The 13,128-nt window shown below is 41.4% G+C and overlaps 1 protein-coding gene across 2 annotated transcripts in view; it reads left to right on the top strand.

Moving 5' to 3' along the window:
* Nucleotides 1–13,128, top strand: part of RSU1 (Ras suppressor protein 1) — a 108,984-nt gene that overhangs the window by 32,897 nt on the left and 62,959 nt on the right. For both annotated transcript variants that reach the window (XM_080639675.1, XM_080639676.1), the window contains one exon: nt 12,200–12,332. In XM_080639675.1, the coding sequence (XP_080495801.1) occupies nt 12,200–12,332 (133 nt within the window). The remainder of the gene's footprint in view (nt 1–12,199; nt 12,333–13,128) is intronic.

Below are 13,128 nucleotides of genomic sequence, written 5' to 3'. Positions count from 1 at the left end.
AGTTTATACCCATTACCCCTTGTCCTATCATTGTTTGCCACTGAGAAGAGCCTGGCTCCATCCTCATGACACTCCCCCTTTATATATTTATATACACTAATAAGGTCCCCCCGCAGTCTCCTCTTCTCCAAACTATAGAGACCCAGCTCCCTCAGCCTTTCCTCATAAGGGAGATGCTCCACTCCCTTAATCATCTTTGTCGCCCTGCGCTGGACTCTCTCCAGCAGGTCCCTGTCCTTCTTGAACTGAGGGGCCCAGAACTGGACACAATATTCCAGATGCGGTCTCACCAGGGCAGAGTAGAGGGGAAGGAGGACCTCTCTCGACCTACTGACCACCCCCCTTCTAATACACCCCAGGATGCCATTGGCCTTCTTGGCCACAAGGGCACAGTGTTGGCTCATGGTCATCCTGCCATCTACTAGGACCCCCAGGTCCCTCTCCCCTACACTGCTCTCTAACAGGTCGTTCCCCAACCTATACTGGAACCTGGGGTTGTTCCTGCCCAGATGCAGGACTCTGCACTTTCCCTTGTTATATTTCATCAAGTTTCTCCCTGCCCAACTCTCCAGCCTGTCCAGGTCCCGCTGGATGGCAGCACAGCCTTCTGGCGTGTCAGCCACTCCTCCCAGCTTAGTGTCATCAGCAAACTTGCTGACAGTACACTCAATTCCCTCATCTAAATCATTGATGAATATATTAAATAATACTGGTCCCAGTACTGACCCTTGAGGCACTCCACTAGATACAGGCCTCCAACTAGACTCCGCCCCATAGACTACAACTCTCTGGCTTCTCTCCTTCAGCCAGTTTGCAGTCCACCTCACTACCTGATCATCCAGGCCACACTTCCTCAATTTAGCTATGAGGATGCTGTGGGAGACTGTGTCAAATGCTTTGCAGAAGTCAAGGTAGACCACATCCACCGCTCTGCCATCATCCATCCACAATGTTATTTCCTCATAAAAGGCTAGGAGGTTGGTCAAGCATGACTTCCCCTTGGTAAAGCCATGTTGACTGCCCCTCATAACCCTCTTATCCTTGACATGCCTTAAGATGGCATCAAGGATAAGGTGTTCCATCACTTTCCCAGGGATGGAGGTGAGGCTGACCGGTCTATAGTTACCCGGGTCCTCCTTCTTGCCCTTTTTGAAGACTGGAGTGACATTTGCTTTCCTCCAGTCCTCAGGCACCTCTCCCGTTTCCCAAGACTTGGTAAAGATGATGGAGAGTGGCCTAGCAATGACTTCCGCCAGTTCCCTCAGCACCCGCGGGTGCATCCCATCTGGACCCATGGATTTATGGATGTCCAGATTGCTCAACTGGTCCCTAACCCATTCCTCATGGACTAAGGCAAACTGCTCCAGTGACCTGACTTCATCTGAGGTCTCAGGAGTACAGTGCTCTTCAGGACTGCCTCCGGCAGAGTAGACTGAGACAAAGGCGGCATTCAATAACTCTGCCATCTCAGTATCTTCTGTCACCAGGGCACCCATCCCATTCACCAGTGGGCCAACCTTGCCTCTGGTGTTAGTTTTATCAGCTATGTATTTGAAAAAGCTCTTTCTGTTGTCCTTGACCCCTCTGGCCAGATTTAATTCTAAGGAGGCCTTAGCCATCCTAGCTGCCTTCCTACATCCTCTAGCAGCAGCCTTATATTCCTCCTGAGTGGCCAGCCCCTCCTTCCATGACCTATAAACTCTGCTCTTCCACTTGAGCATACCCAGCAGTTCCTTATTCAGCCACGCAGGTCTCCTGGCCCTCTTCCTTGACTTCCTACGTGTCGGGATGCTCAGCTCTTGAGCTTGGAATAAGCAATCCTTGAATGCCAACCAACTATCTTGGGCCCCTTTACCTTCAAGCAGCCTTGCCCATGGGATTTCCCCTAGCAATTGCTTGAAAAGGCCAAAGTTTGCCCTGCTAAAGTCCAAGGTTGCAATTCTACTTGCTATTGTACTGGTCCTACCACACAAGATCCTGAATTCCACCATCTCGTGGTCGCTGCAACCAAGGCAGCCCTCAACCTTTACTGCTTCGACCAGACCCTCCTTGTTAGTGAGGATGAGATCCAGCAGCGCTCCTCTCCTGGTTGGCTCATCCACCATTTGGATGAGGAAGTTATCATCCATACACTGGAGGAACCTCCTGGACTGTGGCTGGGTTGCTGAGTAGTCCTTCCAGCAAACATCAGGGAAGTTAAAATCCCCCACGACGACCACGGCCTGTGACTGTGAGGCCGCTCTCAGCTGCCTGTAGAAGGCCTCGTCAACTTCCTCACCCTGATCTGGTGGCCTGTAACAGACACCCACAACAGTATCGCCCCTGCCAGCCTGCCCCTTAATTCTCACCCACAGACTCTCAACTCGCTCGTCCCCTGTCCCTGGACAGAGCTCAGTACATTGCAGCTGCTCTCGCACATAAAGAGCAACCCCACCACCCCGCCTGGCTGGCCTGTCTTTCCTGAAAAGGACATAGCCCTCCATGACTATATTCCAGTCATTTAGGATAAATACTGCTTAGAATGAAATGCAGGGGCTAGGAGAGTACACTGGTGTTCAGGGTGAGGGTGCTTGTCTGTAAATACAGTACGTGTGAGTGATGAACGAAGGAAATGACCAGGAGTAGGTAGGTGGAATTTGCAGCTTGTTTTTATCATTTGTCTCTCAAAACCCCGTTCATGAGGAATGGTGGTGGGCAGTCATATATAAACTTTAAAGAGGCGCTGGCATTTTTTTTCCTAGCATTTAAAAGGTTATGTGCTGCATTGCGAGACAAATAAATCATGATTCACTGCAACAACAGAGTTGCAGTCAGTTATATAAATTGCCAGGGAAGCACTAAATCTGTCACTTCATGTATTCTGACCGTTTAACAATTGGAACGGTGCTTGGAAAGAAAGCCGAGTAGAAACATGAACCACATAAAGTGGCAGATGCAATTAGTAAGATCAGTTATAGTGTTTTAAGTTCAGTGTATGGTCATCTGAATGTACCCATATGTGCCACTTAAGAGATTTTCTTATCACAGTCAGGAATGTTCAGAATATTCACAAAGTTGTAGCTAAATGTAAATAGCCACCCAGAAAATACAAGTAGCGGGTTTGCTGTGAAAACAAATGGTGTGATTTTAAAAACTCAGATTCTAATGTTGACAGTGTTCTTTATCCTGCTGCCAACACACGTGTGTGCACACATACAGGTTGTTCACTCATATTTATGCTTATGGGAAGAACAGTAATTTCTAAGGATGCATTTTTAATTACCATCCTCTTTTTCCAAAACTGAATGTTGGCACCAGGAGCTTTTAAGCTTACTGTTCAATCCTGTTGTAGTTTATCAAATAGTTTTCTCAGGTAAAGGGAGAAACTGTCTAAACTGTGAAGTTAGGTACTTACCTGAAAAGTGGAAAGTTCAAGCTTTTTAAAAAAGCGAAAAAAACCCTTGATGGTGTAAGTAGCCATGTTCCTGCTCAAGGAGGGTGAAACATTTCATAAATTAAATCTGTATGGCAGAATGGCTAAGTAATTTCATCGTTTTTTGGTTTTGAACAGCTAAATTATCTTCTGTGGACAAAAGACTGGCTTTAAATGTGATGTTCAAGAAATCATGCCAAGGTCTCCTTATTTCCTTCACAAGAAGGCATTTTAAAGTTTGGGCTTTTGAAATTACTCTAGAATTTGTGAACGAATATTATATTACTCAAAGTAGTTGCTGCAGTTGTTTGTTCAAATTAATATTAATCGAAATTGGGGTTTGCTTAGGTAATTATAACAGGCATGAGCAAACATCAGAATCACTTATTTCACAAAAGATATTTCTTTTCTAAATATACTTGATGTAAGCACCAAACTTCTCTTATTTCAGTAAACTGTCACTGCACTCTACCTGTGTCACACCACCACGCTGCTCACCTATAAATGCAGGTCTGCTGTGCTTGTTGGAAGCCTGAGCATCCTGGGGCTCTTTAGACACCAGCTCTGAGCTGGAGCAACTCATTGATACCTAGCAATTTAAAAGAAAAAAATGCCTGTTTCTACGTTTGGAACTAAGGCAAGGGTGGTGTAAGAAAGTAAAGAGCTTTGTAAAACTTCCCAATGGATAAACCAAGTAACTTGTTTTCTAGGACTACTGATGTAGCAGTTATTACTTAAGGAATAATGGAAAAATCTGTGTAACAAGGTAGGTCACAAGGAGATTATTTATAGAAGAAAAGTGTCTCTGAACATTTGTGAGTATTCTAACTGTGGGTTTCATTTCAGGCTTATTTTAAGTTAAAAAACAAACACAAAAATACCACAACCAAAACCCAACACTTTTTATGTGATTGGAGACCAGGCTGATTCCCAAGTACTTGATGGGAGTTAAGGTGGTATGGGAAGAGATGACAAGTCTGCAGTTTCATTATACACAGAAAGATGTTTTCCATAGCCCATCATTTGTATATACACCACAGGAGTTCATTTCCTTACACTGCTGCATTTTTGCCAAAGATTCTTCCAAAGATTCAGATTTGGTCTTACATTAGTTTTTAAAATATGCAAGTCCTACTGTTGCTTCTCAGATGACTACTGTGTATGTGTAGGCTCTCCTAATGTTGACTGCACTTATCCTGATTATAAGTACCATCAGCATAATAATGATGTCTCTGTCAGCAAATATTTCATCTGTTCTGTTGGAGCTGTGGTAGGTAAGAGAACCATAATTGGAGCCAATCTGAGCAAATGTTAAATTTGTTGTTAAATTTGGTTCATTTACCACTCAAAAGTGGTTTTGGTTTTCTGAATACTTGGCAACCTGTGTTTGAATTGAAGCTTCAAAGTTGTGGGCAAAAGCAGTACAGTGCATCCTTTTTGAACTCTCATTTTTAAATTAACTAGATTTTGGACCCTTCAAAGAGTTAATGCTCTGTTGAATTCCCATGTAATTGAGAATCCCAGGGGAGTTTCTGAGGTTGGAAAAAATGTGCCATATATTTCAAAATAAATTGGGATGCCGATCTTCTAAGCCTGTAATATTTCCTGTGCCATTAAAATGTCTTTAATGTTAAACTATCTTGACATCACGTTAACTCCTTTTGTTCTAAAACCTGTCTGCTGCATGGTGTGTTTTAGTTTCTTCACTGGGTATACTTAGCAGTGACTGTCGATTTTGCCCCTCATGTTCCCCATCAGCAAGACATTTGTTACACAGAGCAGTGAGGGAAATGGTATTTCCAGCACAACGTGTCACCTTTCAGAGAGTGAAATCAGTGAAACGTAGCAGTACTTGTAGGTCTTCTAGTAAATGATCTCTCTCTTACATTAGGAATGTGGGAGAAATTAATTTGAGTTTTAATTTGAAATATTTTTAGAAAAATACGGGAAACATTTTGAAGTAATTTCTTGGATTTTTGTCAAAATGCTGTTTCTTCTGCCATTCCCGTTAGCTACCCACATGACGGCATCAGCCGGGCTGGTTGCCTTGGTACCTGAAGGCTGTGTGGTGGAGTTTGGCTGTTGAAATGGTGCGATTTGTCATGTGGAAGTACGGGCCGTTTGCAGAATGTTGTTTGCCTTGTGTGCTGCACTGAATATAAGTTCCTGTTTTGAGGCTTTCATTCGTGAATGTTAATATTATTTACTCTTTCTACTAGTTGTCCTGCTAAGATTAGGTTTGTTATGTGAAGTGATGATAGGAATTGCTGGGGCTCTCCCCGTGTTCCCAGAGAGTCACCTGAATATGGAAATGTGAGGTTGCCCAGCCAGGTTAGGTCTATATTCTGCCTATACTTAAAATCTGAAATGTGGTTTAAGGGAGTTGTTCAGCATTTCATCCATTTTGTTATCTTTCTCAGGCTTCATCTTTTGTCTTGACATGTTCTGGAGTGGAAGTCTCCTCGTGCCAGACTCCCTGTTGCACTTTGGTATAATGATTCTGGCTGACCTTTGCTATGTTGCTGGAATTCCATATAAATATCCGAGGACTAAGTTCACTTTGTTTTAAACTCTCTTCTATGAAAGGATGAGGTGGAACAGTGCTGGAGAGTAAAATCCTCTTCCCATGGAATTGTAGTAATGGTAGCTGAGGTAGTATCAGTTCACTCTGTATCACTTCACCTTTATGTCAAGGGTAAAGAATTCAATATTTAGTTGGTCTGCTTTTGCTTTCTTTATTTTCAGCAGCTGTGGTCCTTTTGCTAAGAGTTAAAGCAAATAGAGTAGCTATTCTGAGATTGCACCAGAGTCTTTATTTAACCCGTGGAAGGGAAGTGAAATCGGACTTAGCTGCTGATCCTCACTAACTCCATGAGAAGAAAGCACAGGTCATCTTTCTCCCTTATTGATGGGCAGAAGAAGCAGCAATGCTTGAGAACTAAGACAGCTCAGTTCAGCATGGAAATATAGAATGCATTTTAACATTGCTGGACCATTTGAACAAGACACCACTGGCAGAGCCGTTATCTCCTGTTTGAAACATCCTCAGATGTTTTTTACTTGAAATATCTTTGTGAAACTCTTCAGTTACCGAACTGACAAGAGATTTACTGTTAGATGTATTCAAGTGAACATTCAAGCTGGGGTCTAATCTCTGACTTCATTATTGGAAATTCTCATTTACATCTAAGAAGTTGTTAGAATTATGTGTGATATTACAGTATCTGCACTACTGTCCCTGAAAATGATTGTAAAACTGATAGTGAGCCTAGGTGTTAGTGTTTGGCTTTCAGATTGCTAGTTCAGCCTTCCCCTTACCGTGGGGCTTCCTGTCTAACCTTGCGGGTGAGGCTGCAGACGTTCCAGTCTGTGTGGTCAGGAAAGCAGTCAGGGGAAGACTTGGAACCTGCTTCTTGTCTGATGGATGCTCTGGAGTATCTGCGTGGTTTATTTGTATGTACTGAAACTGACTTCTTGTTATATGAGAGTTGAACCTTTTCCTGTTTCATAAAACTACCACAAAAGGTCTTCTGGTGTTCTCTGAAGTGCTGGTGACTCCACGTGATACTGTTAGACCTCTAGTACAAGAATGTAGAGGTGAGAGAGCAAAAGTGTTGCTGGGATCGATCTTTTGGAGATACTTCAGTCTAGGTTTAGATTTACTAGTTATTTTAGTGCATAGAAACTCATCAATAAGCAAATGTATATTTTTGACGTATGCAATGGAGTGGTAGATTTATCATACTGAATATTTTTGTGAATATTTCTGCTGGTTCCAAAAAGATTGAGTCACACTTCACTTATGTACAAGCAGTCTTTGCACTCTGTCTTACTGCTCCTTTATAATTACTGTTTAAATCTACTCTTCTGTTACTAATACTTCAAAAGTAACAGAGGTCTTCAAAGCAAGATGATCTTGTTTACAGGAGTGATACAAGTTGCCAATACACAGTTTACAGGTGCTTAAGATTGGTGTAAAAATAATTTGATTTTTGTGACATTTTGCGGTATAAAAATCAGTATATATTTCCATTTTTATCATTGATTTTAAGACATCATTCAAAATTACTTGCTTTGGCATCATTTTTATGACATAATAGTCATGGTATTTCTTCTACCCCCATGCTTAAACCAATCTCTCTATTGAGACAAAGCACATGCCACAGAAGTAATAAAAATTATAAGCCCTGTAGTGTAAAGCAAATCTAAAACAAGCCAGACGTAGTTTTACATATAACCTAAGTTTAAATTTAGTGTAGTGGATTGGTCCCTTACTTAGCATTTAATAAAACAGGATTCATGGGTATTTATATCTAAATAAAGAAATAGAACAAATTTCATTCTTTCTGTCCTTATGTATGACAGAGTAAGAACTTTGTGTTGTAAAGGGAAAGAACATCTAAATTGCAGTCTTAAGAAGAATTGCTAAAAGGAATGTGTTACAGCTGGAGGACTCTCCTTCAGGCCAGTGCAGTGGAGTATAGGCTGGAAGTCAGACTACCAACAAAACACAGATGTGAAACTCAACCATATACAGGCTAAAAATTATTCCCATTGATTTTAATGAAGCTGCACTGGGGATGAATTTAAACCATTACAAAGAATCGTTGATCTGGCATTTTACTGCTAGGATCATGTTTCTTATGCTGAATGCCAATGTTCGGTTCTCAAATGTCAGAGTTGTTTAATTACTTTATTTCACCTTCTAATTTTTGAGAGTATTTAAAGTGTTGCCAAAGGACATTCAAGTGGAAAGGGCAAATCAGGTTTGTATTCGTTCTGGTTTCTTTTGTTTGTATTGAAGTAATGCCTGTGTACACTATTCATACCTTACTCTACCTTAAGTATGCATACATTGGGTAAATATTACACACTCCATATACCATGCATCACAAGAGGATGAAGGGCTTATAGCTAGCTGCATGTAAGAGGTACTTACCTCTGGTAAGAGGTGAGTATCCAATGGACAGGAGCCTGGGAAGTCTGGAGAGACACCCATGGTCAAAGTGATAGGTAGCATTATCACTGGCTCTGACACTTTGTGCAGACACAACTGCGGGAGGCAGCATTTTATTCACTTTTATGAGCTCCTTTTTGACCTTTGCAGGCAGTTGAACAAAATATGAATGTTCACACAAACCACTTTTTATTTCAACAGCACTGAAAGAAAATAACAAGAAACATAAACGATCACGCTTTAGCTCAAATGCAGGGAGGATTTACCGACAGAGGTGCAGTGAATCTCTAGCTGCCTTTTCCCTTTAACATCATACAGGATGTGTGCACTGTCATACCGGTTGTCCCTTCTGTCCACCCATGGCTGTGGAAGCTCTGAATTTAAGCAGGAACAATTTGTTTTTAAGATGGGTTAAACACAGAAGGTCAGTCACACTGATCTGTCAAACTTAATGGTACAGGATCATCTTTAGAGACAATGACTGCTGAGACAGGAACAAAAATGCCAAGATCAGGTATTTCTAGGACCACAAAGCTGGCTCCTTTTAGGCTTTTGGTCATTCTATGCAGGTCGTCCACAGCAATCAGCTGTTACACCTTTATCTCTGTTCTTTTCCAGACTGTTCTCTTTTCTGTGTCTGCTCACTGGTTGCAACATGTCCATTTTGCATTCTTCCTCCTTGAAAATCTGTTCAAGATAGAAAACTTAAAAAACATACTCTTCAAGCTTAGAAATTAGAAGGTTATTTAAGCATGTTAGACCTCGGTTCTGGGATGTGTAGTTTTTATTATTTATTTGTTTTTTATGAGAAAAATTTTAGAAGCACCCAAAAATAATTTGAAAAACATTTCTGTGATCTAGGAAAGGGACTGTGCTAAATTAGTCTTAAATACAGCCTTCTCTTCCCCTCTTACCAGAGGCTTCTGATTGTTAATGCATAAGAGGTGATCTCTTTCAGTTTGGCAAAATAGCAGGATCCTTAAGTCTGTTACGAAGAAATACAATTTTAGTCCACTAGTTATGCCAAATTTTAGATATTATAAACATTTTTTTAATAGGCTGATGTGTATGGAAAGAATGAACCAGCAATGACCAGTGCAGTCTCCAACCCTAATATATTTTGTGATTGAATCTTCAGTACTGGATTTTTACTAGAGGCAATTTTATATTTTGCTTACTAAAAATATCCAAGGGATTTGATGTGATCTGTGTAGCAGAACAGTATATAAATTTCCTAAAGCTCTGAGAATAGTGTTCTGCTGATGTTGCTGTTAGGCAATATGCATGAAGGCGCATCTGCCATGGCTTTTTCCCTGGCCTGTGGCTCCAGTGCTGCAGGAATGGAATAACAGCATGTCTTAGCGCAGTGCTGCCATAAAAAACATCTTAGGCCAGGAGGCAGTTGGAGGTGGGGACGGACACATCTGTAAGGTGTCCAGATGAATAGCACTCCTGCAGTGAGCCTAATACCAGCCGTTGCTTCAGGCGTGTTTGAATATCTCTTCCATGCTGCTGAGTTTGTCTTGGTGCATGGGGATAGAAGCGCTCATGCAGGACTCTCACGTGTTTGGTTACGCCAGCACATACTGTTTCTGAGATGTTACTGGGACTTGGGACTTCTGAACATCCTACAGCCAGCCCCAATTCCCTCTGTAACTACATTAATTTTACTCTAAGGGCCTCTGCCTGCCTCTTCTCTCTGAAGGTAAAAAGTAATATCTGTACCTGCCTCCAGTGTGCTTTGGAGAAAACCAGAAGATGGAGGGCAGTGAAATGATTACTTTAGCATGGACACCTACAGTTAATTTTGCTTGAGCAATCCTCTTTTTGCTGTAAGATTTCTTTGGCTGTAATAGAATAGTATGTATTACAATTAATGACGTTTTAATGGGCCGTGTGGTATGTGGAATGGAAGTGGGCACACCATGCCGTGGTGATGGAAACACAGCAGTGTTCCCTGGGTGGTACGTTTCAGACACAGCTCAGGACGAGAGGATTCATCTGGGACCCTGACTATTGAGATTTTGGGAATTATGACTTATTCCAGTAAACAACATTAAATTTGACCCATGATGCAGCCACACTTGCCTCCCCAAATTTAACTGTTGTTAGTTGTACACAGATTGATCAGTTTACCTTGACACAGTACTTGCGGAGCTGTAATTACAAGTGAGTGCCTACAACGTCAGTAGTTGTGGAAAGCAATGCATGTGGGGTTTTTGCAGGTAATAAAATGGAAAATCCAATTTGCAATTGCAAAGCAAGCCTCTGAGTGATACATGATCTTCATAGCAGCACTGGTCAGGGGGTTATGGCTAATCACAGTGCAGGCTTGCTTCCCTGGTGGCCTGTGCCTGAAGACTGAATAGCGAGCAGTGTGAGCCTACGCCTTGAGCCAGCATAGATTTAGACACGCCAGTTTCTAGCTTATTAGGTCCTCTTTGTCACAGTACTTAATCCTCCTTCCTGATCCTTGTTAGAACAGGGCTGCCAAGTCCCTTAATAAAGGAGATGGGTGCAAGGCTCCTAACGAGGTGCACTGAAGCATGAGGCAGCGAGGGCAATTGCTGTCTGACTGACAAGAGGGGTGAAGTGCTCCCTGCCTGTTGTTATTTCAAAAGAACAGGCCCCAGACAGCTGACAGATGAGCATGCTGAAGTAATGGTAACTTGTTGATAGGCCGATATGAGATGCATGACATCTTCTCACACGGTATAATGGTCTGTACACTAATTGTGTTAACCCTTTTTATGGAGAGCAGCGCATCAAGAATTAGCTGTAATGTGGAACATACAACTGAAATGGCCAGCAAGCACACGGCTTGCAGTAGCTCCCGTAGCATGCATGTTCACGCAGCTTACACAAGTGCCTTTAGTTTTGAAAAGCTAGCACAGCAGGTTGATTTCAGATTTCTCTGACAGCTTCACTCAAAACCTTACAATTTTGTCTTTTGTTTCCCATAGCTAAGGATTTCTTGTTTGTTTCTTTAGAATGCTGGGGGGAGGGTAGGCCTCTCTTCATCATAAAATTCACAAAAATAAATGTAAAATGTAGCACAGATTTCTTATTTTGATTTAAAGAGCATAAGAAAATATGTCAATGGCTAGATGGTGCTGGAATTCAGCCTGTCATATCCATAATCATGAGGAGTTCCAGCAGAGCATGTGCAGTATTGTTTATGGGTGGTAAACATTTACAAAATGAACAACAAAAAAGTCCCCAAGAAAACCCCTGGTAGGTCTCTTACCTATTCAGCTGACAGAAGGACTTAAAACCAGCATGTTTCAAGAATGACGCTTTGTTTGTTTCTCACAATATAGAGAGCTATAACCACAGATCAGTGATGGGATCTCAGTGCAAACAACATGCTGGCTACTGGGAAGGCAAAAAGCGTATTGGGCGTCACTTGTTGACATGGTGCTTGGAACAGTGATTGACAAATGCGTTGAATGCTAAGCTTCCGCAGAGCAAACTCCTATCCCATTGTCATTCTCCTTTCACTCTTGCAAGTGGTGGGGAGGGCCCAACACCTATGTGCTGTTAAGCCCTGCTTATAACTAATTTGGTAGATAAATACTCTCTGTAGTGGGCTGAGTTCAATCCTGTTGAGCAATATGTGGTAGCACTGAAATTAATAGGGCAGAACAGCATCCGTCATGGTGGGAACTATTATGTCGTCCTCTTCCTCTCCACTAACACTGAAATATTTGCTTTTATTATGGTTGTAGTCTGAAACAAATGAAAAATTTTCTATTCACAGTAGGATATTTCTTTTAATTTTTTCATATTTCACACTTTCTTCATACGCTGTTTTGTTTAATCCTTTTCAGGTAATTTGGATTTGACTGGTCAAAAGCAAGTCTTCAAAGCAGAGAACAATCCTTGGGTTACCCCTATTGCTGACCAGTTCCAGCTGGGTGTATCTCATGTTTTTGAATACATTCGTTCAGAAACATATAAATAGTAAGTATTACCTGTCACTTATATACTGTGGCCGTGTTGTTGGGTTTTTTCCTGTAGTGTGTTTGGCAATGTGTTACCAGCTATACCCTTCTTTCATAATTGGTGCAATAGATTGGTATTCAGGGTAAATATGCAAACCTGTACGCTTATATTAAGGAATTGTGCTGACAAGAAGGTAAATAAACATGATTTAGACTTGTTTGGAAAGCACAGAGACTATTTGATATTGTCCTGCATTTGTTGTTCATTTCCAAGAGCTGTTAAGCAACATAAGAAATGTAAAAGACCAATCATGACAAGCCTTTGACAAGTACTAATTTTAAGTTGAAATAGATATTTGTAAATGTTTCTGGATGCAGGTTGTTATGCTTTGAAGGATATGTCCAGAATTCAAACCTAGTTTTATCTGGGTGGGTTTACGGAAGTCTACAACCCCAGTAATTCGAAACAGATACTAGTGTTTTCTTTAGCAATATAACCGGAAAAAAATACCTCTCACACTGGGACTTCTTTATTTTAATTCAAAATTCTTTGTACAAGTGCTAAGCATTTATTTAGGGAATTATGTCTTTTATCATTCACTGAACTGAAATATTTCTTTTTAGTAAAAATTTCCATGTTACCAGTCCACAGTAAGACTTCAGATAGGAAGCTGCTTTTATGTATCTGGCAACAACCTTGATGCTGTCTTCCTAGAAGCAGTGCATGAAATTAAATGATCCAGCAATGGCTTTTGTAGACTCTTCTTCATTTACAGAATTTGAGTGAAAAGAATCACAGATGGGAGAGTGGTTAC

This window comes from Psittacula echo (assembly GCF_963264785.1).
Source record: "Psittacula echo genome assembly, chromosome: 2".
NCBI lineage: Eukaryota > Metazoa > Chordata > Aves > Psittaciformes > Psittacidae > Psittacula > Psittacula echo.
This window is presented reverse-complemented; position numbering and strand designations above follow the sequence as displayed.